General features: G+C 46.9%; 1 protein-coding gene across 1 annotated transcript in view; it reads right to left on the bottom strand.

Moving 5' to 3' along the window:
- The window catches only part of LOC119948761, a 68,053-nt gene extending 42,123 nt beyond the window's left edge, over positions 1 to 25,930 (bottom strand). Inside the window, exons 1-3 of the mRNA XM_038770258.1 lie at positions 25,772 to 25,930; positions 18,754 to 18,934; positions 18,366 to 18,626 (exon numbers count right to left, since the gene is read on the bottom strand). Coding sequence (XP_038626186.1) covers positions 18,366 to 18,626; positions 18,754 to 18,934; positions 25,772 to 25,930 — 601 coding nt within the window. The remainder of the gene's footprint in view (positions 1 to 18,365; positions 18,627 to 18,753; positions 18,935 to 25,771) is intronic.
- Between the last annotated feature and the right edge of the window lie 805 nt (positions 25,931 to 26,735).

Here is a 26,735-nt window from a genome sequence, read left to right as displayed (position 1 = left end):
TCTGTGCCTCAGTTTCCACATCTGTAAAATGGTGATTCAGATACCTGTTCTCCCTGCCCCTTAGATTGTGAGCCGCTTGTATGACAGAGTCTGTATCCCAATCCGACCTGCTTACCTTGTATCTACCCCGGTGCTTAGTCTGGTCCTTGGCACACTCTAAGCTCTGAACAAATACCACGATTATTATTCCTAGATTATTATTCTGTTACCAGTACCCCTGATAAACTAATTATAATAATAATAATAATAATAATAATGGCACTTATTAAGTGCTTACTATGTGCAAAGCACCATTCTAAGTGCTGGGGAAGTTACAAGGTGATCAGGTTGTCCCACCGGGGGCTCACAGTCTTTAATCCCCATTTTACAGATGAGGCAACTGAGGCCCAGAGAAGTGAAGTGACTTGCCCAAAGTCACACAGCTGACAGTTGGCGGAGCCGGGATTTGAACCCATGACCTTTGACTCCAAAGCCCCTGCTCTTTCCACCGAGCCACGCTGCTTCTCTGGATTTGCTATCATAAACTAGTGATATCTACACACCTTCTCACCAGGTCTAGGGGGATGCAGACATCACTAGAAATAAATAAATTACCGATATGTACATAAGTGCTGTGGGGCTGAGGGAGAGAAGGGGAAATGAGGGCTTATTTGAGGAAGGCTTCTTGGAGGAGATGTGCTGTTAATAAGGCTTTGGAGGCGGGAAGAGTGTCTGTGGGAAGAGAGAATTGAAGGAGAGGAACCTGAGAGAGCACGTGTCCACATCTCACTCATGGTGTTTGGAGAACAGTCATAGGAAGGAGATAAGTCGATAACTGAGGGAGCCAGAGGGGGTCAAGGAAAGGTTTGGTTTTTTTCAGGATGGGGGAGACCTGAAGATGTTTGAAAGCAGTGGGGAAAAAGCCACTGGAGAGTGAACAGTTGAAGACAAAGCTACTGATGGGGAGATTTTATCAGGGTGAGTGAATATGGTTGCTAAAATCAATCATAGCTGACAATCCCTTCCTGGGTGTCATCCTTGACTCCGCTCTCTCTATATATATACATATGTATATATGTTTGTACATATTTACTACTCTATTTTACTACTCCACACATCCAATCCGTCACCCAAGCCAGCCAGTCTCCCCTTCACTACACTGGGGAAGCAACGTGGCTCAGTGGAAAGAGCCCGGGCTTTGGAGTCAGAGGTCATGGGTTCCAATCCCGGCTCCGCCGCTTGTCAGCTGTGTGACTTTGGGCAAGTCACTTCACTTCTCTGGGCCTCAGTTACCGCCTCTGTAAAACGGGGGTTAAGACTGGGAGCCCCACGTGGGACAACCTGATCACCTTGTATCCTCCCCAGCGCTGAGAACAGTGCTTGGCACATAGTAAGCACTTAACAAATACAATCATTGTTATTATTATTGGAGGCCCAAGAAATTCTGTTCACTGACTGTAGAAATGTGGGTACAAACCAGTCCTTCTCAAATTGCCATCCCGCAACCACCGGTCAGTGGTGGCCATATTGCTGCCAACACCAAGCCTTTAAGTGTTTAAGTGAAGAGAGAGATGATTTACTTTTTTTTGCTTTGAGGTACGACCACCAGCACCGATCATAAAACAGGTCAGTGTCCTTTGTATAGTGATCAGCAAACAGTTAAACGCTCAATGTATGTCATTGATTCATTGATTCCAAGTGGTAGCGGCTGTAAATGCGAGATTGTTCTAGTGTTGGAGGAGACAGAGCAAGGCATTGGTAGTAATAAGTATCTTGAGATGAGAGGAATTTCAGTGGCAGGGAAAAAAGGAAGCAATGAGGCTGAGCAGTGAGAAGAGAGAGGTGGAGAGGGCCATGGTGAATAATAATAATAATAATAATGGTATTTGTTAAGCACTTACTATGTGCAAAGCACGGTTTTAAGCGCTGGGGAAATTACAAGGTGATCAGGTTGTCCCACCAGAGGCTCACAGTTTTAATCCCCATTTTACACATGAGGTCACTGAGGCCCAGGGAAGCTAAGTGACTTGCCCAAAGTCACACAGCTGACAGTTGGCAGAGCCAGGATTTGAACCCGTGACCTCTGACTTCAAAGCCCGGGCTCTTTCCACTGAGCCACGCTGCTTCTCCGAACAGCCCGGGTTTGTAGCCCCTGGAGTCTGAATAGTCTGAGGAGTCTAAGATCTGGAGGTTAGACATCAGGAGGGAGAGAGACACATTCAGAGAGAGAGACATAGAGAGACACAGAGGGAGATGGAGAGAGAGAGAGAGAGAAAAAAAATATAGGGGACTCCCCATTTTCCACCTTTTTGCAGGAACAAAGTGCAGACCTAACCATTTGAAGGAACGATGGCATAGTACAGTACTAAAGTGACTCCTAATCCAGAGTACTGCTATGCCGAGGATGCTATCCAACTGACAGAAGAGTTCATCCAAAGGTTTATTGGCAATTTTGTTGATTTTTCATAGTTACCCTCTCTGCACAAGATACGTTATACCAAGTCAGCTCTGTGGAAATTTCACGCTCATTATTCATAAGATGACTAGTCAATATTACAGGAAAATTCATCTCATATCTTCTGTTTTGATTTAAAATATTAATTATGAGTCTCATATAAAATGTTGTTCTTGGCCAGTGCTCTTGAAAAACCCATCCTCCTCATGTACCAGGATAGCATTTACATTATGCATTTTACTAGCAATATGAGATGATAATCTAAGGAATAAAAATGAGTGAGTAAACCCAGAATAATCCATTTAAAACCAACCCTATTAAACACCATCTGGTCTACCCAAAATGTGAATGACTGGGGAAAGAGGAGAGCGGGAAGAAAGGAAAAAAATGAAGCAGGTTTGATTAAAAATTGTGGTGTTCAAATCATGTTCACCTCCTCCTTAGAATACGCACCTTTATAGAAGCACGTACTTCCGCTTCACCGTTAGTAAAATATTTGTCACGTGAAGACAGTTTTGATCACAGTTAGTAATATCGATGATTTAGTGTCCCTTCCACCTGTGATAATAATAATTGTGGTTGTTCTGTTAAGTGCTTACTATGTGTCAACTACTGTACTGAATGTGGGGGTAAATACAAGATGGCTCAGTGGAAAAAGCATGGGCTTTGGAGTCAGCGGTCATGGGTTCAAATCCCAGCTTCGCCAATTGTCAGCTGTGTGACTTTGGGCAAGCCACTTAACTTCTCTGTGCCTCAGTTACCTCATCTGTAAAATGGGGATTAAGACTGTGAGCCCCCCGTGGGACAACCTAATCACCTTGTAACCTCCCCAGCGCTTTGAACAGTGCTTTGCACATAGTAAGCGCTTAATAAATGCCATAAAAAACAAGCTAAATTTAAACTCTCCTCAGTGAGCAATTAATTTGGGGGGAAGTGGGGAAAAGAGGAAAAATAAAACCCCAACAACCTTCCCCTTCTAGACTGTGAGCCCGTTGCTGGGTAGGGACCGTCTCACTATGTTTCCAACTTGTACTTCCCAAGCGCTTAGTACAGTGCTCTGCACACAGTAAGCGCTCAATAAATACAATTGAATGAATGAAGGAATGAATGAAGATAATCAGGTTAGACCTATGGAGGACTGGGGGAGCATATCCAGAATATGGTATTAACTAAAAATAGAGTCACTCAAATTTTAAAATATTCATTGGATCATTCCCCACACACACACGTTTTATGGTCTTGTTGGAAGGAGAGTCCAACTGAAATGATTATAAAGTACTCGGAAAATATCATATGAGTGTGCTCGGTATTTAAGTGCTCATTTAAGGTATTTAAGTGCTCTTGGTACTCCAAGAAAAGTATTGGGTTGAATTTGGAAGGCTCACGGAAAGACCTTTGGATTCCTAAATCAAATGCTTTTTCCCAGCTACATTTGATGGCTCGCTACATTATGAGGTGATGTCACTTATGGCAGACCTGGGAAATGTCAACACAGTATGTAGGGTACGGTGCTGAAATACTGCAATGTGAAATGTGTCACTTCCCTTTCCGTCCTTCCCGCTCTCTTCACCCGACAAGTACTTCTTCTCTATCCGTTGGTCAATTTCCTAACAAAATTGCTGCTTTCTATTTCCTTTAACTGAAGCTACAGGCTCCTTAACATCAGAGTGGGAAGAATTCTCATTTCCTTAAGACTTTGCAGTCCATTTTCAGAGGTTGAAGTCGCCAAGGTTTCCTCGGCGTCCCCAACGCAGTCTAGAAGGTAGAAACGGAGGGAAAGCAGCCCTCGAGGGATAACGGAGATGTTCTTTTCTTTTTAGCATTGCATCAGATGATTTTTTACATGAGGAAGATCTTCACCCATCCCCGAAAATGATCGGGGCAGCAGAATGGAGTGAAGTGGGGAGAGACAGGAGGCAGGGAGGTCAGAGAGGAGGCTGATAGAATAATCAAGGCGGGATAGGATAAGTGCCAGGGAAAGACTGATGACGGCAGCAGGTAGGATCCGACTGGCTCCAAACCATTCTCCTCCAGTGACTACTGGAGAAGAGAGGAAAATAGTGAGGTGGGAGAAGTGGAAAAAAGGAGGGAAGCAGGACACCTAAGGGAAACAGGGTGGGGGGAAGATAACCTTATAGCATCAGAACTGTTACAAAGGGACTTGGAGCTTAAGAGAAGCAGCGAGGCTCAGTGGAAAGAGCCCGGGCTTTGGAGTCTGGGGTCATGGGTTCGAATCCCAGCTCTGCCAACTGTCAGCTGTGTGACTTTGGGCAAGTCACTTCGCTTCTCTGTGCCTCAGTGACCTCATCTGTTTAATGGGGATGAAGACTGTAAGCCCCATGTGGGACAAACTGATTACCTTGTAACCTCCCCAGTGCTTAGAACGGTGCTTGGCACATAGTAAGTGCTTAATAAATGCCATTATTATTATTATTATTAAGGCTTGGTGGTATATATTAAGTGCTTATCCCATGCCAAGCACTGAACTAAGGTAGAAACGACATAATCAGGTCAGATCATCCCTGCCCCACATGGGGTTCACAGTCTAGAGGAGAGGAAGAACGGATATTTAATCCTAAGAGGAGCAACGTGGCTCAGTGGAAAGAGCCCGGGCTTTGGAGTCAGAGGTCATGGGTTCAAACCCCGGCTCCGCCAACTGTCAGCTGTGTGACTTTGGGCAAGTCGCTTCACTTCTCTGTGCCTCAGTGACCTCATCTGTAAAATGGGGATGAAGATTGCGAGCCCCCCATGGGACAACCTGATCACCTTGTAACGTCCCCAGTGCTTGGCACATAGTAAGCGCTTAATAAATGCCATTATTATTATTAAGGCTTGGGGGTATATATTAAGTGCTTATCCCGTGCCAAGCACTCAACTAAGAACTAAGGTAGAAACGACATAATCAGGTTAGATCATCCCTGCCCCACATGGGGTTCACAGTCTAGAGGAGAGGGAGAACGGGCATTTAATCCCCGTTTGACAGATGAGGAAACTGAAGCGCCAAAAACTTAGGTGACTTGCCCAAGGTCACACAGACAAGTCGACAAGCAGACAAGTGGAGGAACGGGGATTAGAACCTAGATCCTCCGACTCCCATGCTCGCCCTCTATCCAGTAGGCCATGCTGTTTTTCATGCTAGGTTTTCACTAGGCTTCAAATACCCTCCCCATTTTCTTGCTGCATTGGGCGTAGGAGTGGCAGAGGAGACAGAAGAGCAGCATAACCCAGTGGGAAGAGCAGGAGCGTGGGAGTCAGAGGACCTGGGTTCTAATCCTGGCTCTTCTACTTGCCTGCTCTGTAACCTGCGTCAAGTCGCTTAACTTCTCTGTGCCTCAGTTGCCTCATCTGTAGAGTGGGAATTTGTTACCTAGTCTACGGCCTACTTTTTCTTTATGGTATTTGTTAAGCGCTTACTATGTGCAGAGCACTGTTCTAAGCACTGGGCTTAGGCTGTGAGAGACTGAGGTCTGACCTGATTATCCTTTAATAATAATAATAATGGTATTTGTTAAGCGCTTACTATGTGCTAAGCACGGTTCTCAGCGCCGGGGGGATGCAAGCCAATCGGGTTGTCCCTCGTGGAGCTCCCAGTCTTAATCCCCATTTTACAGATGAGGTAACTGAGGCCCAGAGAAGTGAAGTGGCTTGCCCAGAGTCCCGCAGCCGGCAAGTGGCGGAGCCGGGATTAGAACCCCCGACCTCTGACTCCCAAGCCCGGGCTCTTTCCACTGAGCCACGCCGCTTTAATCTACCCCAGAGCTCAGTACAGTGCTCGGCAAAGAGTAGATGCTTAACAAATACTATTATCATGATTATTATTGTTGTTGATAATAATAATAATAAATACCAAAAGTGACAGTTTGTCACGCGCGACTCCACTCCTCCAACGCCTCCGGGGGCTACCCATTTCCCTCTCCATCAGGGAAAAATTCCTTATATTGCCTCTTTCTACCCGCCAGTGCCCGGTTGGCCCTCCTCACTCCTCCCAAGCTGAACCTTCCTCTCGACTTCTCACGGCGAGCTCACACTCCTCTCCCAGCCTGAAATTCGCCCCTTCATGGATGGGAGAGCTGAAGCCATGGAAACAGATGAGCTTCCCAAAGGAGTGAGTTTAAATGGAAAAGGAAAGAGGACCCGGAGCCACGTTGAGGGAGCCCTCGCAGTTAGCGGGTGGGAGGCAGAGGAAGAGCCAGCAAAGGAGATGGAGAAGGATCAGCCAGAGGGATAAGAGACGAAGCGGGAGAGAGCTGTCCGCGGGCTTGGGACTCGGAGGTCACGGGTTCTAATCCCTGTTCCGCCACAGGTCCGCTGGGTGACCTTGGTCAAGCCACTTCACTTCTCTGGGCCTCAGTTACCTCATCTGTAAAATGGGGATTAAGACCGTGAGCCCCACGTGGGACAACCTGTTCACCTTGTATCCCCCCCAGCGCTTAGAACAGTGCTTGGCACATAGTAAGCGCTTAACAAATACCATCATTATTATTATTATCATGTTTCCAGGAGCAGCATGGTCTAGTGGATAGAGCCCGGGCCTGAGGACCTGGGTTCTAATCCTGGCTCCGTCACTTGCCTGCTGTGCGACCTTGGGCAAGTCACTCAACTTCTCTGTGCCTCAGTTTCCTCAGTTGCAAAAAGGGGAATTCAATGCCTTCTCCCTCCTATTTGACTATGAGCTTCGTGCGGGACAGGGACTGTATCTGGCTGACACATAGTAAGTGCTTAACAAATACCATTGAAAGGGAGAAAGAGAGAGAGAAAGGAAGGAAGGAAGGAAGGAAGAAAGAAGGGAAGAAAGGAAGACAGAAAGAAAGGAAGAAAGGAAAAGAAAGGAAGAAAGAAAGAAAGAAAAAGGAAGGAAGAAAGGAAAAGAAAGAAAGGAAGAAAGGAAAAGAGAGGAAGAAAGGAAGAAAGGAAAAAAGGAAGAAAGGAAGGAAGGAAGAGAGAAAGAAAGAGAGAAAGAGAGAAAGGAAGAAAGAGAGGAAGAGAGAAAGAAAGGGAGAAAGAAAAAAAAAAGAAAGAGAAGGGGGTAGTCCTCAGTGTCTGACAGCAGAGAGAGCGAGGAGGATTAGGATGAGTCAATTTCTTTAGGTTTGGCCAGAAGGAAATCATTAACAGTTTCAGTTGAGTGAAGGAGGCAGAAAGCAGATGGTCAAAAGGCAGGTGGAGGAGAGGAAGTTGAGGCGGAAGGTGCCTACAGTCCATTCCAGGAGTTTGCACAAGGATGGGGTGGGGACTGGAGCAAGAATTAGAAGGATCCGGAGAAGCCTTTCTTTGGGGTAAGGGAGGTGTGGGTGTGTTTGAAGCAGAGAGGAAGGGGCCATTAGAACAAGAGTGGTTGAAGATAGGGGGTCAGGGAGGGAAGAAAGGTGGGCGCAAGTATTTTTTAGCAGGTGAGAAGGGTCGGAGGAGAGGTGCAGGGTTTTTGCGGGGTGGGCATTTGAAAGGAGGGTGATCTCTTGAGAGATGGCTGGGGAGAATGAGAGAGTAGATGGTGAAATAGCAAGTTGCTGGGGGGATAAAGTGAAGATTTTTGGAAGTTCCCACCTGAAGGGTTCCATTTTCTCAATAAAGTATTTGGCAAGGTCAGTAGGGCCCAGATGGGTGGCCACGAGGCCACTGGGGATTAAAGAAGTGAGTTAGAGAGCTGGGCCAGTTGGTGGGAAAATGGGGATGACAGTCGACGAGGGAGGAGAATCAGTGGTGTTGAGCAGAAGAGAGGGCAGACTGGAGCGGGTGAGAATGAATCTGAAGTGGCTGCAATTGGCCTGCTGCCCAGATTTCTGCCGACGACACTCCAAGGCATGAACGCAGGAGTTGAGGAAGTGTACGGCGGAGGTGATCCAGTGCTGGGAGCTGAACAGAGAGTGGGGAGTTTAGGGCATGACCGCCAGACCACAGCTGTCCTTATCTTTAAAGCCCTCCTCCTCCAGGAAGCCTTCCCCAATGAACTCACACCATCTCAGGACCATCAGTCTCATACCCAACCTTATCCCCTTTGTACTTTATTCCTATCCTTAACACTCGTCTATAGGTGTTTTACTTCATTCATCTATCTATTCTGTTCATATAGTTATATGAATGCTTGCTGTGGGCGGGAATCGTGTCTACCAACTCTATTAGATTGCATTGACCCAAGCAATCTTGCAGAGTGCTCTGCACTCTGTAAGCTTTCAAAAATTGCCCTTGATTAGTATTCAATTTATATATTTATCAGTATATTCAATTACTCGTTCATCAGTTTCACCCGGATGTTTCTATACTGCTTTCTGCCTCATCCCTTTTAGTCCTTCACTTTTCATGATCTGTAAAGAATTCTGTCTGTCTCCCCCATTAAATTGTAAGCTTCTTGGGCGGGCGGGCCTTGCTATTTAGTGCAGTGCCTAGCTTTCAACAGGAACTATTTATTTAGTTATTATTATTATTATTTATTTAAATAAATAATGCTGGTCACATGATTGATTGATTAAGGATCTTAATTATATTCTTCAAATGACAGCTAGGTGTGCCTAATGGTATTTAACAGATCAAAACTGTATAGGTCTGAAACCTGGCTTTGAAGAAGACATCAAAAACTCGAGTTCTGAACGGATTTAGAACCTGGGTCGTATCTTAAAATATCTTACAAGACAAGGCTTCCCCTGAACACTTTCTCATCAATAACTGACTGGGAATTGTCTCGGCAACTTGCTCTGCCTTTGGTAGCATTTTAAACTGCAAGAGACAAATCCCTCAAGAGTCTCAAAGACATAGAAATGGAAAGAGAACAGAGTCTGTGTTTTTTTGAGATTGTTCTTTTGTGTGTGGGTGGGTCTGTGTGTGTGATTCCTGTTTCTTACTTTGCAGCCCGAAGTGAGAACCTGTAGCACTCTACCGTTTGCAAATATAATCCTGGAATATATAAACTACCTCCCTCTGTGTGCGCCCAAACGTGGGGAGTTACAAAGGCGTAGGGATTGTTTCTTTTTAGGGAGGAGAAAAGAAGCGCTTTTTGTTTTTTTCTATTTGTTCATTTCCTCCAGTATTTCTGGAATCCTTCGCTTCACTCAGAAGGAAAATGATGTAATGGTTGAACAGGTTATGAAAAGTCACGGCAGTTAACTAGATTTATTATTGGAGCATTCCCTGATTACCCCTGCACCCCCTAGCCGCCTTTCTGCTCACCATCACCGGCCTCAGCCACCTTTAGCGCTCCTATACCTAGCGATTATTTAACTGATTGGCTGATTTCATTCCTTCTTTTTGTTTTCCTGATTTGTGGCTATACTCCTCACCTTTTACCACTTGAATTTTGGGCTGTTTATGTGCCCTTCTCTCCCCTACTAGATTTTAAGCTCCTTGAGGGCGGGGGCCGTGCTTTTTTTTACTTCTGTTGTATGTTCCCAAGCACCTAGAACAGATCTCAGTCAGCGGAGGCTGGCATGAGGCTAACGCCGCTGTTGTTATTGTTACTGAAGTGAACCCACTGTGAGCCCACTGTTGGGTAGGGACTGTCTCTATATGTTGCCAACTTGTACTTCCCAAGCGCTTAGTACAGTGCTCTGCACACAGTAAGCACTCAATAAATACGATTGATTGATTGATTGATTGATTGTGAACCGAAAACATTCCAAGAAGAATCCCTGAGTTCCTCAGTATGTGTTAGCTGGGGGGAGTGATTCCTCTTTCCTTTTTCTTAACGGCATTTTATTGCTGCGAAGTGGAAGGTACAAGGAAGTTAAAAAGCACAGTCACCATTGCCATCACTTAGAGTTTGTCGTCTTACTGGCTTATCCTGTTTCTGCTGTATGAGGTAGCTTTGGTAAAACAATGCTGAGTACCCTTTTGTCACGGTTTTGGGCGACCTCTGGACTCTTCACCTCAGTGCTGGTCATAGTTTCGAGAAACCTGTATTGGCAAAAGTTTCAACGCAGCTTAGCTGAATATGCTCTTCTGCACTCTTAAGGTTCCAGGGATAGGAATCAAAAGCAGGAAATCATGAAGACCGGTTCTTGGGGTTTGGGCACAGGATTAAGATTTAGGGCTTGTGGCTTCCATTGTGAGCTCTGGCATAACTCACTTTAAGTCCTTCTGCAAGTCATACAACTTATTTTTGTCCTTTTCCTCACAGGTGTGTTTTAAAGAGAGAGAGAGAGAGTGCTGGGAGGACTTCGGCTCTAATCCCGCTCTGCCACTTGTCTGTGGTGTGACCTTGGGCAAGTCACTTAATTTCTCCGTGCTTCGGTTACCTCATCTGTAAAACGGGGATTAAGACTGTAAGCCCCACGTGGGACAGGGACTGTGTCCAACCTGACAACCCCGTATCTATCCCAGAGCTTAGTATAGTAATAATAATGATGATGGCGTTTGTGAAGCGCTTACTAGGTGCAAAGCACTGTTCTAAGCGCTGGGGGGGATACAAGGTGATCAGGTCATCCCACGGAGGGCTCGCCGTCTTAATCCCCATTTTACAGATGAGGGAACTGAGGCTCAGAGATGTTCAGTGACTTGCCCAAGGTCACACAACAGACATGTGGCGGAGCCGGGATTAGAACCCATGACCTCTGACTCCTAAACCGAGTTCTTTCCACTGGCTTGCATATAGTAATTGCTTAACAAATATGAGAGGGAGAGAGAGAGAAAGAGAGACAGAGGGGGTTCTGTCCTTCAAACTTGGCTCCAGTGAAAGAGCCAACTGGTTGTGAGTGTGGCTGAAAAGGCCACTGTGGGAGCCACAATCAGGACCACACAACCAGCTTCTGAAAAAGTTTCACCAGCACAGATGGCATACAGTGGCAATTGGCAGGCAGCCAAAGTACTGCATGCTTGGAATAAGCACAAGGATCCAGCTAGATAGAAAGTTTTGCCAAATGTCTCCCCCACTAGATTGTAAATTCCTTGAGGATGGGAAGGCATACCTACTATGCTGTACTCTCCATAGCACTTAGTACAGTGCACTGCACACACTAAACACTCAATAAATACGGTTGATCACCATCAGCTAATTCCATTGCTCCCATCTCCCTTTTTTGTGTGTGTGAGTGGAATTACAACTCTCACTGTGAGCCTCCGCCGCTGACACAGCCAACCTCCGGCTCTAAAAAACTAAATGCGAGCAGCCATTTGTCAGAGCTTCCACGCTAGTAGGTTTTTGGGTTTTTTTAAGTCCATTCTGAGGTATAACTTCTGCCTGCCAAGGGTGGTGGGATTCAGTTGAACTCACTGGTTGGGTGGTCCTGTAGTAAGTGCTCTGTGGAGGGTGTTTGGAAACTGGAAAAGACAGAGACTTATGTCTAGGGAAGAAAGCGCTTAAATTGCTTTACAGTTTTCTCATTTATCCTCACTTCATCCTTCTGGTTAGCTAAAGAAGGTATTATTATTTTGGTTTTACAGATTGGAAAATTAATGCACTTATTCCAAGTCTGAACCATTCCATGATCTACATTCCCATCTGATAAATTCACCTTTAAATTTAGTGAGTTTTTTGCTCTCTTTGAATAACAGCTGTAAGAGAACAAGTCACCCAACCCCAAGTTAATCGATACCGATGCCCCTTGTTGAATGCCTCCATTTGGAATGGACGCTTTATGCCGGTCCCTGAAGTATACGACAAATGTCTTTGGAGAGAGGAATTAAATAACACCAAAAAATCTACCACCAAATCTTTAAAAATAAATGACAAGGCAGTCATTTGTCTTGGATGGTTTTGATACTCAACTGCCTGGAGGCAGGGGGCTGGATCAGATGACCCCGTGAAGTCCCTTCCAGCTCTTTGATTCTGTGATTCAGGTAGTCTCTCTCCAGACAGTCTACGGATGAGTTGTCCGCCAACCCAGTTAATCATCCATACCTTCGTTCGCCCTGGGAGGAGTGGGCTAGGAGAGTGGCTAAGACCGAAACTGCGGAATCAGAAACAGCTCACTGAGAGTGTTTTAAGACAAGGCCCATGAAAAAAAAAACCCAATCATATTAGCTGACTTAAAAAGCAATGTGCCTTGGGCTTCCTAAATACCAGGTCATGCCAGGTCTGTAAAGATAATGCCAAATGGGCATACTAAGATTCTGTGGACAAATTCTGTTTGAGAGTACTCCTAGAGTTATGGTTTTGTTCTCTGTCTCCCCCTTTTAGACTGTGAGCCCACTGTTGGGTAGGGACTGTCCCTATATGTTTCCAACTTGTACTTCCCAAGCGCTTAGTACAGTGCTCTGCACACAGTAAGTGCTCAATAAATACGATTGATTGATTGATTGATTGATTATGACCAGTGGTCAGACACTTCTTGACCCCACAGAGACCTTGGCATTATGGATTGCGCCCCTGATACCTCGTCACCTTGATAACGTCCAGCTCTACACCAAAAACGCCTTCCTCTCCACTGCTTTAAGCCACGCTCTCTTTCCTTCTTCCCCTCTCTCATGTATCTTCCCAAACTCTCTTATGTTACCTTCCCCAAGTGAGGGCGTGAGGTGAGGATTCTTCTCCTTCACCTATTTCATCCGTGGTATTTATTGAATGCTTACTGCGTGCAGAGCACTGTACTAAGCTCTTGGGAGAGTACAATATAACCGTGTTGGTAGGCACATTCCCTGCCCACGACGCACTTAAAGTCTAGGGGATTCTTTTGGACATTCATTTTCAGTGAACATTCAGACTGAATTGCATTCACTGGCCCAGAAGCCGTGAGCGCTAAATTTTCCGTCCCGTGCGCCTTCCTCTCTTCCCCTGTTCCTTCCAATCCTTTCTGCCTTCTCATTTACGTGGCTCCCGGTTTGTGCGAAGTTCCCCCGGGGTGGTGTCAGATTCCGAAGATTGGCTCTAGGCTTTCATATTTGGGGCATACATTTAAAGTTGCTTCTTGGGGATTGTCTCCATGAATTTTCCCCACAGGTGATGGGGAAAATCTCCGCAGCACTGTATGCCGGCGATATTCACCTCGCCTCCAGGCCCACAGAACTTATGTACATGTCGTTATAGTCCACCATTTCCCTCTCAATTTATTTTGATGCCTGTCTTCACCCTCGAAACAGTCTAAGCGGTCGTGTCTACCAACTCCGTTGCGTTGTACTTTCCCGAGCGCTCTACGTACAGTAAGTGTTCAGGAAATACCACCGATTGATTGATTAGCAAATTGATCGGTTACCAAACCCCTCAGAAAGGCATAGACTCTCCCCATCGAGTTTGCCGCCCCTGGGGCTGGTTAATTTCAGGCCTCCATTCTTCTGATTGCAAATTGTCAGGGCTGCTATTGTTCTCTAGGTTTTTCTCCCCCTTCAGCCTGAAAGCTCTCTGTGGGCAGGAAACAAAGTCTACCAACTCTTCTGTATTGTACTCTCCCAAGCGTTCAGTACAGGCCTCTGGACACGGTAAGCACTCAATAAGTACCGTCAATTGATAGTACTGTTGTCTGCTTGAGGTTCGCAATGCTGAATCCAACAGCAACCAGCTGCTGTTAGCAACATCCTGCTAGGGCTGGTGGATAGAACAGGGTGAAGAAGCACAGAATAGATAAAACCAGAGTTAATTCTCTGTAATTAACTAGTAACTAGTAATAGTAATAGTAACTAGTAATAGTAATAGTAATAGTAATAGTAACTAGTAGTAACTAGTAATTCTAGTTAATTACTAAACCAGTGGTTTAGTAATGACGCTTATATTCGCAAAGCGTCATTACTAAACCACTCAGACAGTCACAGAGAAAATATGAAAGGCCTACACTTACTGAAATGGAATGCTACATAAAATGAGCAACAATCCAGTCGCTTGTGTGGAATGAGTCAGGATGTGCATTTGTTTGGATATTTCCATGACCATTGGCATGTGATAAGACACAGGGAAATGCCCCGAGGCTAATTCTCACAAGGCCATGAGATCTGCAGGTAGGAACCTTTGGATGGAGAACATGGCTAGCCACTTCTCCTGCAAGGCAAGATACAGCCCCAAGGTTTTGCTGGGAAAGGTGAGTTTGCACTTCTCTTATCACCATCACTATCATCAACGATATCTGAGTGCTCATTCGTGTAGAGCATTAAAGCGTGATGAGGAATCGGCATTTCTTTCCTTTAAAAAGCAGATCCCAGTCCTGGAGAAGCCTTACAATCTAATATTAGCGGGGGAGACGGAGTAAAACACAAAAACAGGAACCTGGAATCAGGTACAGAGCATCACTGGCCAGGATGTAAAATTCAAGGGTTCAAATAAACAAAAGATTTATAGGAAAAAAAAAAACAAAACAAGCATAGGTGTACGAGCATCTGAAATCCCCTGACCATGGTCAGGAGGCTGAAAATGGGAAGGCCTCATATAGTAGGATAAGAGGCTAAGTGAGTTTTATTAATCAAATGGGATCGTACATTTCAGAGACAAAGAATTAGTTCATTCAGTCGTATTTACTGAGCGCTTACTGCGTGCAGAGCACTGTACTAAGCGCTTGAGGGTCGATTTAGCTTGGATGGAGGGAGGGGAAGAGAGAAGCAGCATGGCTCGGTGGAAAGAGCACGGGCTTGGGAGTCAGAGGTCAGGGGTTTGAATTCCGCCTCCACCACTTGTCAGCTGTGTGACCTTGGGCAAGCCACTTAACTTCTCTGTGCCTCAGTTCCCTCATCTGTAAAATGGGGATGAAGACTGTGATCCCCTTGTATCCCCCCAGCGCTTAGAACAGTGCTTCGCACATAGTGAGCGCTTAACACCTGTCTACATGTTTGGTTTTGTTGTCTGTCTCCCCCTTCTAGACTGTGAGCCCGTCGTTGGGTAGGGACCGTCTCTATATGTTGCCGACTTGTACTTCCCAAGCGCTTAGTACAGTGCCCTGCACGCAGTAAGCGCTCGATAAATGCGATTGGATGAATGAATGAATAAATACCATCATTTTAATTTTTATTATTATAAATCAGTAAAGATGGGGAGGGCACCAAAAAATTCAGATAAATGTCAGCTGATGGGAGAGACAGTAAGGGCTTATCGGTCAAAAATAGAACTTCTGCTTGTACTTCCCAAGGGCTTAGTACAATAAATCCGATTGATTGATTGATTCTGCTTCTTCCCCGGGTTCACGGGAATTTGCTCCTTTTCCTCTATTCCCCGCAACTTTGACCAGCTCACTTCAACCCTGCCTCCTTCCTCTTAAATCTCTGCCTAATCGTTGTCGTTTACGGGCACTCCCGACAATTCCTCTAATTGTATTTCTCCACAAGCGCGCACTGTAGCGGATCGCGATTCAATCGAACACCAATTGCATTTATTGAGTGCTTCCTGCGTGCAGAGCACTGTACCAACCGTTTGGGAGAGCACAGAACGACAGAGTTGGTAGACGTGATCCCTGCTCAAAAAGGAGCTTACAGTCTAGAGGGCGGGGTCAGGCGTTAAAAGAAATTACAGATACAATAATAATAATAATTACGGTATTTGTTAAGTGAGCCAAGCACGGTTCTAAACCCTGGGGGATAGACAAGATAATCACGCTGTTCCACGTGGGGCTCAGTCTTCATACCCATTTATACAGATGGGGTAACTGAGGCACGGAGCCGTTAAGTGACTTGCCCAAGGTCACACAGCAGACAAGTGGCAGAGCCGGGGATTCGAACCCAAGTCCTCTGACTCCCAAGCCCAGGCTCTTTCCACTAAGCCGCGCTACTTCTACTAAGCCAAAGAAGCGGCGTGGCTGAGTGGGAAGAGCACAGGCTTTGGAGTCAGAAGTCATGGGTTCAAATCCCGGCTCTGCCAATTGTTACCCATGTGACTTTGGGCAAGTCACTTCTCTGGGCCTCAGTTCCCTCATCTGTAAACTGGGAATTAAGACTGTGAGCCCCTCGTGGGACAACCTCCCCAGTGCTTTGCACATAGTAAGCGCTTAATAAATATTATTATTATTATTATTATTATTATTATTATTACAAACGATATGGAGCTGAGGGTAGGGTGAAAATCAAGCTCTTAAAGGGGTGCAGGTTGTCTACTTGAAGGAACTTAACTAGTAGTATAGGATTATGCTCTATGGCTGCCCGCTTTCCTCGAGAAAATTAGTGTAGTGGAGCTCAACAAAGAAGCAGCAGCACGGTCCAGTGGAAACAGCACCGGCCCGAAAGTCAGAGGACCTGGGTTCTAATCCCAGCTGTGTGCTGTGTGACCTTGGGTAAGTCACTTAACTTCTCTGTGCTTCTGTGGGTTAAATCCTGCTCCGACTGTGAGCCCCGTGTGGGACAGGGACCGTGTCCACCCTGATAAACGTGCGCCCACCCCCGTGCTTAGAACAGTGCTCGGCACATAGTAAGCGTTTAACAGATGGCAGGAAAAAAACCCCAACCCTTCTCTCCCCTCCCCGAACCCCGCAAAAACAAAGATGTACAAACTGAGTGAGTTGCTACACGGATCTGCAGCGTGGCTCATTGGAAAGAGCCCGGGCTTGGGAGTCCGAGGTCACGGGTTCAAATCCCAGCTCCGCCAACTGTCAGCTGTGTGACTTTGGGCAAGTTGCTTAACTTCTCTGCGCCTCGGTTACCTCATCTGGAAAATGGGGATTGAATGTGAGCCCTCCGCGGGACAACCCGATCACTCTGTAGCCTCCCCAGTGCTTAGAACAGTGCTTTGCGCATAGTAAGCGCTTAATAAATGCCATTATTATTATTTGGGCAAGTCACAACTTCTCTGCGCCTCTGTTACCTCATCTGGAAAATGCGGATTGACCGTGAGCCCCCCGTGGGACAACCTGATCACCTTGTAACCTCCCCGGCGCTTAGAACAGTGCTTTGCACATAGTAAGCGCTTAATAAATGCTATCATTGTTATTATTATTATTTATCTGCGGCCGAAGAGGAGGCACAGAGATATCCTGTCCTTTGGCCACAGATCCCGCCTAATGATTAGCACGGCAGATGTGAGTCCCTAGAGATATTCTTATCCCGACCTTATCCCGACCGCCTTGCCATGCGTGTTAGCTTTTACGAGGGGATCGGGAGAAAGACTTTGGCCGACGGTGCGACGTATGAAAATTCCTTAAAAACAGCTCAAGTGCAGGTTGCCTCACCCATTTGCAGGTGTCCTTCTTGCCTGCATTTGAAATCCACATTTCCAGCCCCGTGCTCCAGCCTCGCTGCTTCTACCGCCCTGCTGTTTCGACGGTTCCTGTCCACGGGGGGCTCACAGGCCAAAGGGGAAGGCGAACGGAAATTTTACGGGTGAGGAAACTGAGGCACGGAGAAGTTAAGTGACTCGCCCGAGATCATAGAGCCTGCCTGTGTTGGAGGTGGGATTAGAACCCAGGTCTCCTGACTCCTAGTCTTGCTCTCTTTCGACTGGGCCCCGCTGCTTCTCACGTAAAATGGAAAAGACGAAGAATGCAGTCAGGTGCACGTACGTCTCAAACTGGACCGATAATCTTTTTCTGTTCAACTGATCTGTTTGTAATGATATTTACTCTTTATTCCCGCACGCGTGGGCTTTAGGATGCTAATGTTACCCACAAATCTTCTTTGCTCTATATTTTTGCTGAGAAATGGAAGCGATTAGCAAACTCCACTACCTCCCTCTGGGTGTATCATGATGCTCATTTTACCGATGACCCAGAGAAGTTAAACGGTATAGGAGCGGAGACATAATTGCACTGTGCCCTATACAGCCAAGCCCTGATCAATCCGTCTCGAAGGGAACAGGGCAAGGATAACTCAAATTTACCGATAAACCGTAAAATCAATCAATCGATCGTATTTATTGAGCGCTTACTATGTGCAGAGCACTGTACTAAGCGCTTGGGAAGTACAAATTGGCAACATATAGAGACAGTCCCTACCCAACAGTGGGCCCACAGTCTAAAAGACTGTAAAAGCTTCATCTGAGCCATTTGACTCCACCTCCTTTTGCCCCAGACGATTTATGAAAACTGCGAGAAAATAGAAATATCAGCTAGTTTGAGTTACCTCTCCCCTGCCCGCCCCGCGATGAAAGTAATCATAGTGACGTTACCCGAAACAGGGGTAGCTGTAATTGTGGCGGTTGTGATAGCATTTGTGGAGCAGTCTACTGATACGGTGCGTCGTCCTCGGCCTTTGGTCGGTACCAAAAATCGAAGTTGCTTATCCTTGGTTTCCTCAGCTCCTCCAAGCAGGGCCACTCTGGTCCAGACTGCCCCAAACTTTCCCGATGTTACGATGAAGGTGAATTCTGCCTCTTTTTTAACGCCCGTGGTGTCGGTTGGGAGGAAGGCAATAATAATCACGATGGTATCTGTTAAGCGCTACGCGCCAGACACTGTGCTGGGGCAGATACAAGCCGATCGGGTTGGACACGCTCTGAATTCCCATTTTACAGATGAGGAAACTGAGACACGGAGAAGCGACGTGCCCAAGGTCACCCGGCAGGCAAGCGGCAGGGCCTGGATCGGAACCCGGGTCCTCTGATTCTCCCACCAAGCCGGGCTGCTTCTCGCGAAGGGACTTGGCCTTTGGGTCGCCCCTGCGGCGCTCAGAGCTCCGGCGGCGTTGCCGAGGAGCCGGGCTTCTGCCTTTCCGTAAAATGAGCTCTTTGTTTGCCTGCTGTCCGGAGAGACTCGGGGATGGCGTGGAACTCACATGCTGAGCCTGAGGTTTAAACACCCATGCCAGGCTCACTGGACCGTGCCCCACAAGGAATCTTTTCCCATTATTTAGAGGCTGACTCGCCTATTTGGGAAGAATAACCAGGCGTTTGCTGATTTTTTGAATAGTACTTGTTAAGCGCCAAGCACTATATGCTAAGCCCTGGGGTAGATAATAATAATAATAATAATAATGATAATAATGGCATTTGTTAAGCGCTTACTATGTGCAAAGCCCTGTTCTAAGCACTGGGGGGGATACAAGGTAATCAGATTGTCCTGCATGGGGCTCGCAGTCATCATCCCCATTTTACAGATGAAGTCACTGAGGCTCCGAGAAGTTAAGAAGTCTTCTAGACTGTGAGCCCGCTGTTGAGTCGGGACTGTCTCTATGTGTTGCCGACTTGTACTTCCCAAGCACTTAGTACAGTGCTCTGCACACAGTAAGCGCTCAATAAATACGATTGATTGATTGATTGAGTGACTTGCCCAAGGTCACCCAGCAGACATGTGGCGGAGCCGGGATTCGAACCCATGCCCTCTGACTCCAAAGCCCGGGCTCTTTCCACTGAGGCACGCTGCTTCTCAGATATAAGACCAACAGACCAAACGCAGTCTCTGTCCTACAGAGAAGCAGCGTGGCTCAGTGGAAAAAGCACCGGCTTTGGAGTCAAAGGCCTTGGTTCAAATCCCGGCTCCGCTGCTTGTCAGCTGTGTGACCTTGGGTGTGTCACTTCACTTCTCTGTGTCTCAGTTCCCTCATCTGTACAACGGGGATGAAGACTGTGAGCCCCCCGTGGGACAACCCGATCACCTTGTAACCTGCCCAGCGCTTAGAACAGTGCTGAGCGCATAGTAAGCGCTTAATAAATGCCATTATTATTATGGGGCCTCCAGTCTAAGGGGCCAGGAGAACAGATATCAAAGTCCCATTTTAAAGATGGGAAGACTGAGGCCCGGAGAAGTGAAGTGACTTGCCCGAGGTCACACAGCTGACAAGCGGCGGAGCCGGGATTTGAACCCATGACCTCGGACTCCCGAGCCCGGGCTCTCTCCGCTGAGCCACGCTGCTGATTCTAAAATGTTCCCCGAAGATCCTGGTCAGAGAAACATCCAATAATCAATCCATCAGGAAGAATAAAAACTGAGGATTTAAGGTGCCGGGCACTGAAGAAGCATCAGGAAAAATGACTGGTTTGAGAGGAGGGTGGTAGCAGTAGCCAGATCACCTTGTATCCTCCCCAGCGCTTAGAACAGTGCTTTGCACATAGTAAGCGCTTAATAAATACCAAAATTATTATTATTATTATTATAACTAAGCTTGGACTGTACCTGGATCTGTGCCCTTTGGGTATTTGATATTCACCCCACCCTCTCCCTCCCCTTCTAGACTGCAAGCTCCTTGTGGGGCTCGGTTATAATAATAATAATAATAATAATAATAATTATGGCATTCATTAAGCGCTTACTATGTGCAAAGCACTGTTCTAAGCGCTGGGGGGATACAAGGTGATCAGGTTGTCCCACGCGGGGCTCACAGTCTTAATCCCCATTTTACAGATGAGGTAACTGAGGCTCAGAGAAGTGAAGTGACTTGCCCAAGGTCACACAGCAGGCACGTGGCGGAGCCGGGATTCGAACTCACGACCTCTGACTCCAAAGCCCGTGCTCTTTCCACTGAGCCACGCTGCTTATATTGTACTCTCCCAAGGACTCAGCACACAGTGAGCACTCAATAAGTACCATTGGTTGATTCGGCAACTACTGAACTTAAATCCTGCAAAGCACCCTAAAAAGAGTATATTCATTCATTTGTTCCTTCAGTCGTATTTTCTGAGCACTTACTGTGTGCAGAGCACTGTACTAAGCGCTTGGGAAGTACAAAGAACAGTGTTCGGCACACAGTAAGCGCTTAATAAATGCCATCGTTATTATTATTATTATTAGAGGTCGGCAACATACAGAGACGGTCCCTACCCGTTGGTTGATTTGGTAAATACTGAACTTAAATCCTGCACAGCACCCTAAAAAGAGTATATTCATTCATTTGTTCCTTCAGTCGTATTTTCTGAGCGCTTGCTGTGTGCAGAGCACTGTACTAAGCGCTTGGGAAGTACAAAGAACAGTGTTCGGCACACAGTAAACGCTTAATAAATGCCATCGTCATTATTATTATTATTACAAGTCGGCAACATACAGAGACGGTCCCTACCCGTTGGTTGATTCGGTAAATACTGAACTTAAATCCTGCAAAGCACCCTAAAAAGAGTATATTCATTCATTAGTTCCTTCAGTCGTATTTTCTGAGCGCTTGCTGTGTGCAGAGCACTGTACTAAGCGCTTGGGAAGTACAAAGAACAGTGTTCGGCACACAGTAAACGCTTAATAAATGCCATCGTCATTATTATTATTATTACAAGTCGGCAACATACAGAGACGGTCCCTACCCGTTGGTTGATTCGGTAAATACTGAACTTAAATCCTGCAAAGCACCCTAAAAAGAGTATATTCATTCATTAGTTCCTTCAGTCATATTTTCTGAGCGCTTGCTGTGTGCAGAGCACTGTACTAAGCGCTTGGGAAGTACAAAGAACAGTGTTCGGCACACAGTAAGCGCTTAATAAATGCCATTATTATTATTATTATTATTAGAAGTCGGCAACATACAGAGACGGTCCCTACCCGTTGGTTGACTTGGTAAATACTGAACTTAAATCCTGCAAAGCACCCTAAAAAGGGTATATTCATTCATTTGTTCCTTCAGTCGTATTTTCTGAGCGCTTGCTGTGTGCAGAGCACTGTACTAAGCGCTTGGGAAGTACAAAGAACAGTGCTTTGCACACAGTAAGTGCTTAATAAATGCCATCAGTATTATTATTATTATTACAAGTCGGCAACATACAGAGACGGTCCCTACCCGTTGGTTGATTCGGTAAATACTGAACTTAAATCCTGTACAGCACCCTAAAAAGAGTATATTCATTCATTTGTTCCTTCAGTCGTATTTTCTGAGTGCTTGCTGTGTGCAGAGCACTGTACTAAGCACTTGGGAGGTACAAAGAACAGTGCTTTGCACACAGTAAGCGCTTAATAAATGCCATCAGTATTATTATTATTATTACAAGTCGGCAACATACAGAGACGGTCCCTACCCGTTGGTTGATTTGGTAAATACTGAACTTAAATCCTGCAAAGCGCCCTAAAAAGAGTATATTCATTCATTTGTTCCTTCAGTCGTATTTTCTGAGCGCTTGCTGTGTGCAGAGCACTGTACTAAGCGCTTGGGAAGTACAAAGAACAGTGTTCGGCACACAGTAAATGCTTAATAAATGCCATTATTATTATTATTATTATTATTATTATTATTATTACAAGTCGGCAACATACAGAGACGGTCCCTACCCAACAACGGGCTCACAGTCTTCCCAACCCCACTCTGGCCCGACGAATCAAGCTGGGGCCTTGGCTCCCGTCTCGCTTCCAGTTCCCTGTAAAAACTTAGGAGTATATGTTTGCAAAGAGGCACATTTTTCTCTTTCAAAAAGATAATCTCTCCTAATACTATTCCGGCGAAGTCAGGACATGCGATCGAAGCACGTGACGACCCGCAACCTTCAGGCGAGCAACATTGTTTTGCCAGTTAGACCTGTACAGCCCCAATTTTCCCACTGGTTGTTGGCAAAACACGAAGAAAACAATTTCAGTCACGTATTCATAAGCCGGCGAGGGAGGACCCGAGCTCACTGCTGGCTCGGATTTTAGACTGTGAGCCCAATGTTGGGTAGGGACTGTCTCTATATGTTGCCAATCTGTACTTCCCAAGCGCTTAGTACAGTGCTCTGCACATAGTGAGCGCTCAATAAATAAGATTGATTGATTGATTGATTGCCCGTAAAAAAAAGTTGCAGTGGGCATAGGGATATCGGCGTAACTCAGCAACTCCGGTGGAGGGCACCGATTCCCTCCCATTTCCAATTAGCCACAGGGACCGGGCCATTTTTTAACTCCCAAGTTGCCCATCTTGGCCTGCTAGGGACAGCGGTAAATCGGTTTTCCCCCCGATTCAGCTGGAAGTGGAGGACAACCGGCCCAGCGCTCAGAACAGTGCGTAGCACATAGGAAGCGCTTAACAAATACCATCATTATTATTATCAGAGAAAAGGATTGGGATGTCCTCCCTCTCTACGGCGGTGGCCTGCCAATTCCCCTCCTCCTGGACACAAGCTCTAATACGGAGTCACTACTGGAGGGATTGCTCCGCCCCAAACTCACTCCCCTTCTTATCTCATCCCCTGCAGACGAATAACAATAATCACTGTGGTATTTGTTAAGCGCTTACTGTGAATTATGCACCGTACGAAGCGCTGGGACAGATATAAGATCATCGTAGCAGATACGGGAGGGATTAGACCCGCATGGTGCTCCCAGACTAAGGAGGAGGGAGAACAAGCATTTTATCCCCGTTGTAAATAATAATGATGGCATTTGTTAAGCGCTTGCTATGTGCAAAGCACTGTTCTAAGCACTGGGGGGGATACAAGGTGATCAGGTTGTCCCACGTGGGGCTCACAGTCATCATCCTCATTTTACAGATGAGGTAACTGAGGCTCCGAGAAGTTAAGTGACTTGCCCAAGGTCACACAGCAGACATGTGGTGGAGCCGGGACTCGAACCCATGACCTCTGACTCCAAAGCCCGTGCTCTTTCCACTGAGCCACCAAGACATAGAGAACTTCAGTGACATAATAATAATAATAATGGCATTTATTAAGCACTTACTCTGTGCAAAGCGCTGTTCTAAGCGCTGGGGTGTTCCAAGGAGATCAGTTTGTCCCACGGGGGGCTCACAGTCTTAATCCCCAATTTGCAGATGAGGGAACTGAGCCACAGAGAAGTGACTTGCCCAAAGTCACACAGCTGACAATTGGCAGAGCCAGGATTCGAACCCCTGACCCCTGACTCCAAAGCCCGGGCTCTTTCCCCTGAGCCACGCCGCTTCTCTGACATGGCCAAGTTCACACAGCAGGCAAGTGGCGGAGCCAGGTTATTCCTTCAGTCAATCGTATTTATTGAGCGCTTACTGTGTGCCGAGCACTGGACTAAGCGCTTGGGAAGTCCAAGTCGGCAACATATAGAGACGGTCCCTACCCGACAACGGGCTCACGGTCTTGAAGGGGGAGACAGACAACAAAACCAAACATGTGGACGGGTGTCAGGTCGTCAGAACAAATCGAATTAAAGCTAAATGCACATCATTAACAAAATCAATAGAATAGTAAATATGTACACGTAAAATAGAGTGATAAATCTGTACAAACATATATACGGGTGCCATGGGGAGGGGAAGGAGGGAGGGCGGGGGGGATGGGGAGGAGGAGAGGAAAAAGGGCTCAGTCTGGGAAGGCTTCTTGGAGGAGGTGAGCTCTCAGTAGGGCTTTGAAGGGAGGAAGAGAGCCGGCTTGGCGGATGTGCGGAGGAAAGGCATTCCGGGCCGGGAGGAAGATGTGGGCCGGGGGTTCTTTCAACTCCCAGGACCCTACTGTTTTCCGCAGGCTCATTTCTTGTCATTCAGACCCTGGCCTGGATTGACACTTTCATTCCCTCATTCATTCAGTGGCACTTATTGGGCGCTTACTGTGTTGCAGAGCGCTTGGAAAGTACAATTCGGCAACCCCCCCGTGCCTCAGGGAGGTTGGAGTTCGGGACAGAGCAGGAGTTAGTTCAAGGGGCAAAGGGTAAGGAGGGCATTAAAATGACCTAGGATAGACCCTGATGTTTGTTGCGAGTTTCTAGAGGGAGTTGCCTGGTGTTCTGTTTTATCTGATAAGCACTGAGTGAGTTCATTCGTTCGATCGTATTTGCTGAGCGCTTACTGTGCGCCGAGCACTGTATTAAGCGCTTGGGAAGTACGAACCGGCAACAGAGACGGTCCCTCCCCAACAACGGGCTCACGGTCTAGAAGCGGCGTGGCTCAGTGGGAAGAGCCCGGGCTTTGGAATCAGAGGTCGTGGGTTCACATCCCGGCTCCGCCGACTGTCAGCTGGGTGACTCTGGGCAAGTCACTTCACTTCTCTGGGCCTCAGTTCCCTCATCTGGAAAACGGGGATTAAAACCGTGAGCCCCACGTGGGACAACCTGATCACCCTGTATCCCCCCCCCAGCGCTTAGAACGGTGCTTGGCACATAGTAAGCGCTTAACAAATACCATCATCATTATTATCATCATCATCATCATCAATCGTATTTCTTGAGCGCTTACTATGTGCAGAGCACTGTACTAAGCGCTTGGGAAATACAAATTGGCAACACATAGAGACAGTCCCTACCCAACAGTGGGCTCACAGTCTAAAAGGGGGAGACAGAGAACAAAACCAAACATACCAACGAATGTTATTATTATAGAAGGGGGAGACAGACGACAAAACAAAGCAAGTAGACAGGAGTCAATACCATCAGAATAAATAGAATTATCGCCATTCATCATTAATAAAATAGAGTAATAAATACGTACGAATATATACACGTGCTGTGGGGAGGGGAAGGGCAGAGGGAGGGAAGGGGGGCGATGAGCCCTAGGGCTGGAGTGGGATGTTCATCTGTGAGGAGCGGGAATGGCCTAGCGGGATATCTGATGAGCTGGTTGTCTTCTGGCTCGGGCAGATCAAGTGCAAGATGTTCCTGGCTAGGGGGGATGTCCCTTCATCACAGTTTTGTCGGAAGGAAGTATGCCCTGAGCCCTAGGAAGGGAGGATGGAAAACATGAACACATTTGAATGGAGCGTATGTGAGCCTAGACCTCGGAATCTCCCGTCGTTGTCTTATGCCGTCGAGTCGCGTCCGACCCGTAGCGACGTCCCGGACGCCTCTCTCCCAGAAGGCCCCGCCTCCATCCGCGATGGTTCCGGTAGTGGAGCCGGAGAGTTTTCTTGGTCGAAATCCGGAAGCGGTTTGCCATCGTCCCCTCCCGCGCGGTAAACTCGCGTCTCCGCCCTCGACTCTCTCCCACGCCGCCGCTGCCCGGCCCGGGTGAGTTTTGACTCGCCTCCCTGTCGCTAGCCGCTGCCCAAGCTAGGAATGGAGTGGGAAGGCCTCTGCTGGACTCGCCCTCCCGTAGCCGAGACTGGCGGAGTACTGGAAACTCTCCAGGTTCCATCCCGAGATGGGCTCCTGCCCTACTCCTAAACAAAAATCCGACGCGAGGATATGGCTCAGGATACCGGTCTTTCGATCACTGGTGAGACATGGGGGCATTTGGCATCCCTCTGGATGGCTGAACAGTCCTATTAATTACGGCATTTGTTAAGCGCTATGTACCAAGCACCATTCTAAGCACTAGGGTGGATGCAAGGTAATCAGGTTGTCCCACGTGGGGCTCACAGTCTTAATCCCCATTTCACAGATGAGGTAACTGAGGCACAGAGAAGTGAAGCGGCTTACCCAAGGTCACACAGCAGGTAAGCGGCGGAGCCAGGATTAGAACCCACGTCCTCTGACTCCCAAGCCTGTGCTCCTTCCACTAAGCCACGCTGCTTCTCCGTTGAGGGATGCCCAAATTATTCTGAATTGGGGAGTTGCCAGAAGAGATGCCCTTAATAGTGCCTGCCTCACGGGACCGTGTCTGACTTCCTTATTCCCATCCTTATCCCATCCCTTCCTTATTCCCATCTACCCCAGTGCTCAGTAGAGTGCCGGGCACGTAGTAAGGGTAACAGATTCGATTATTCTCATTATTATCATCATCATCGTCATCATCATTATTC

The sequence above is a fragment of the Tachyglossus aculeatus genome, chromosome X3 (genome assembly GCF_015852505.1).
Source record: "Tachyglossus aculeatus isolate mTacAcu1 chromosome X3, mTacAcu1.pri, whole genome shotgun sequence".
In the NCBI taxonomy this organism is placed as follows: domain Eukaryota; kingdom Metazoa; phylum Chordata; class Mammalia; order Monotremata; family Tachyglossidae; genus Tachyglossus; species Tachyglossus aculeatus.
This window is presented reverse-complemented; position numbering and strand designations above follow the sequence as displayed.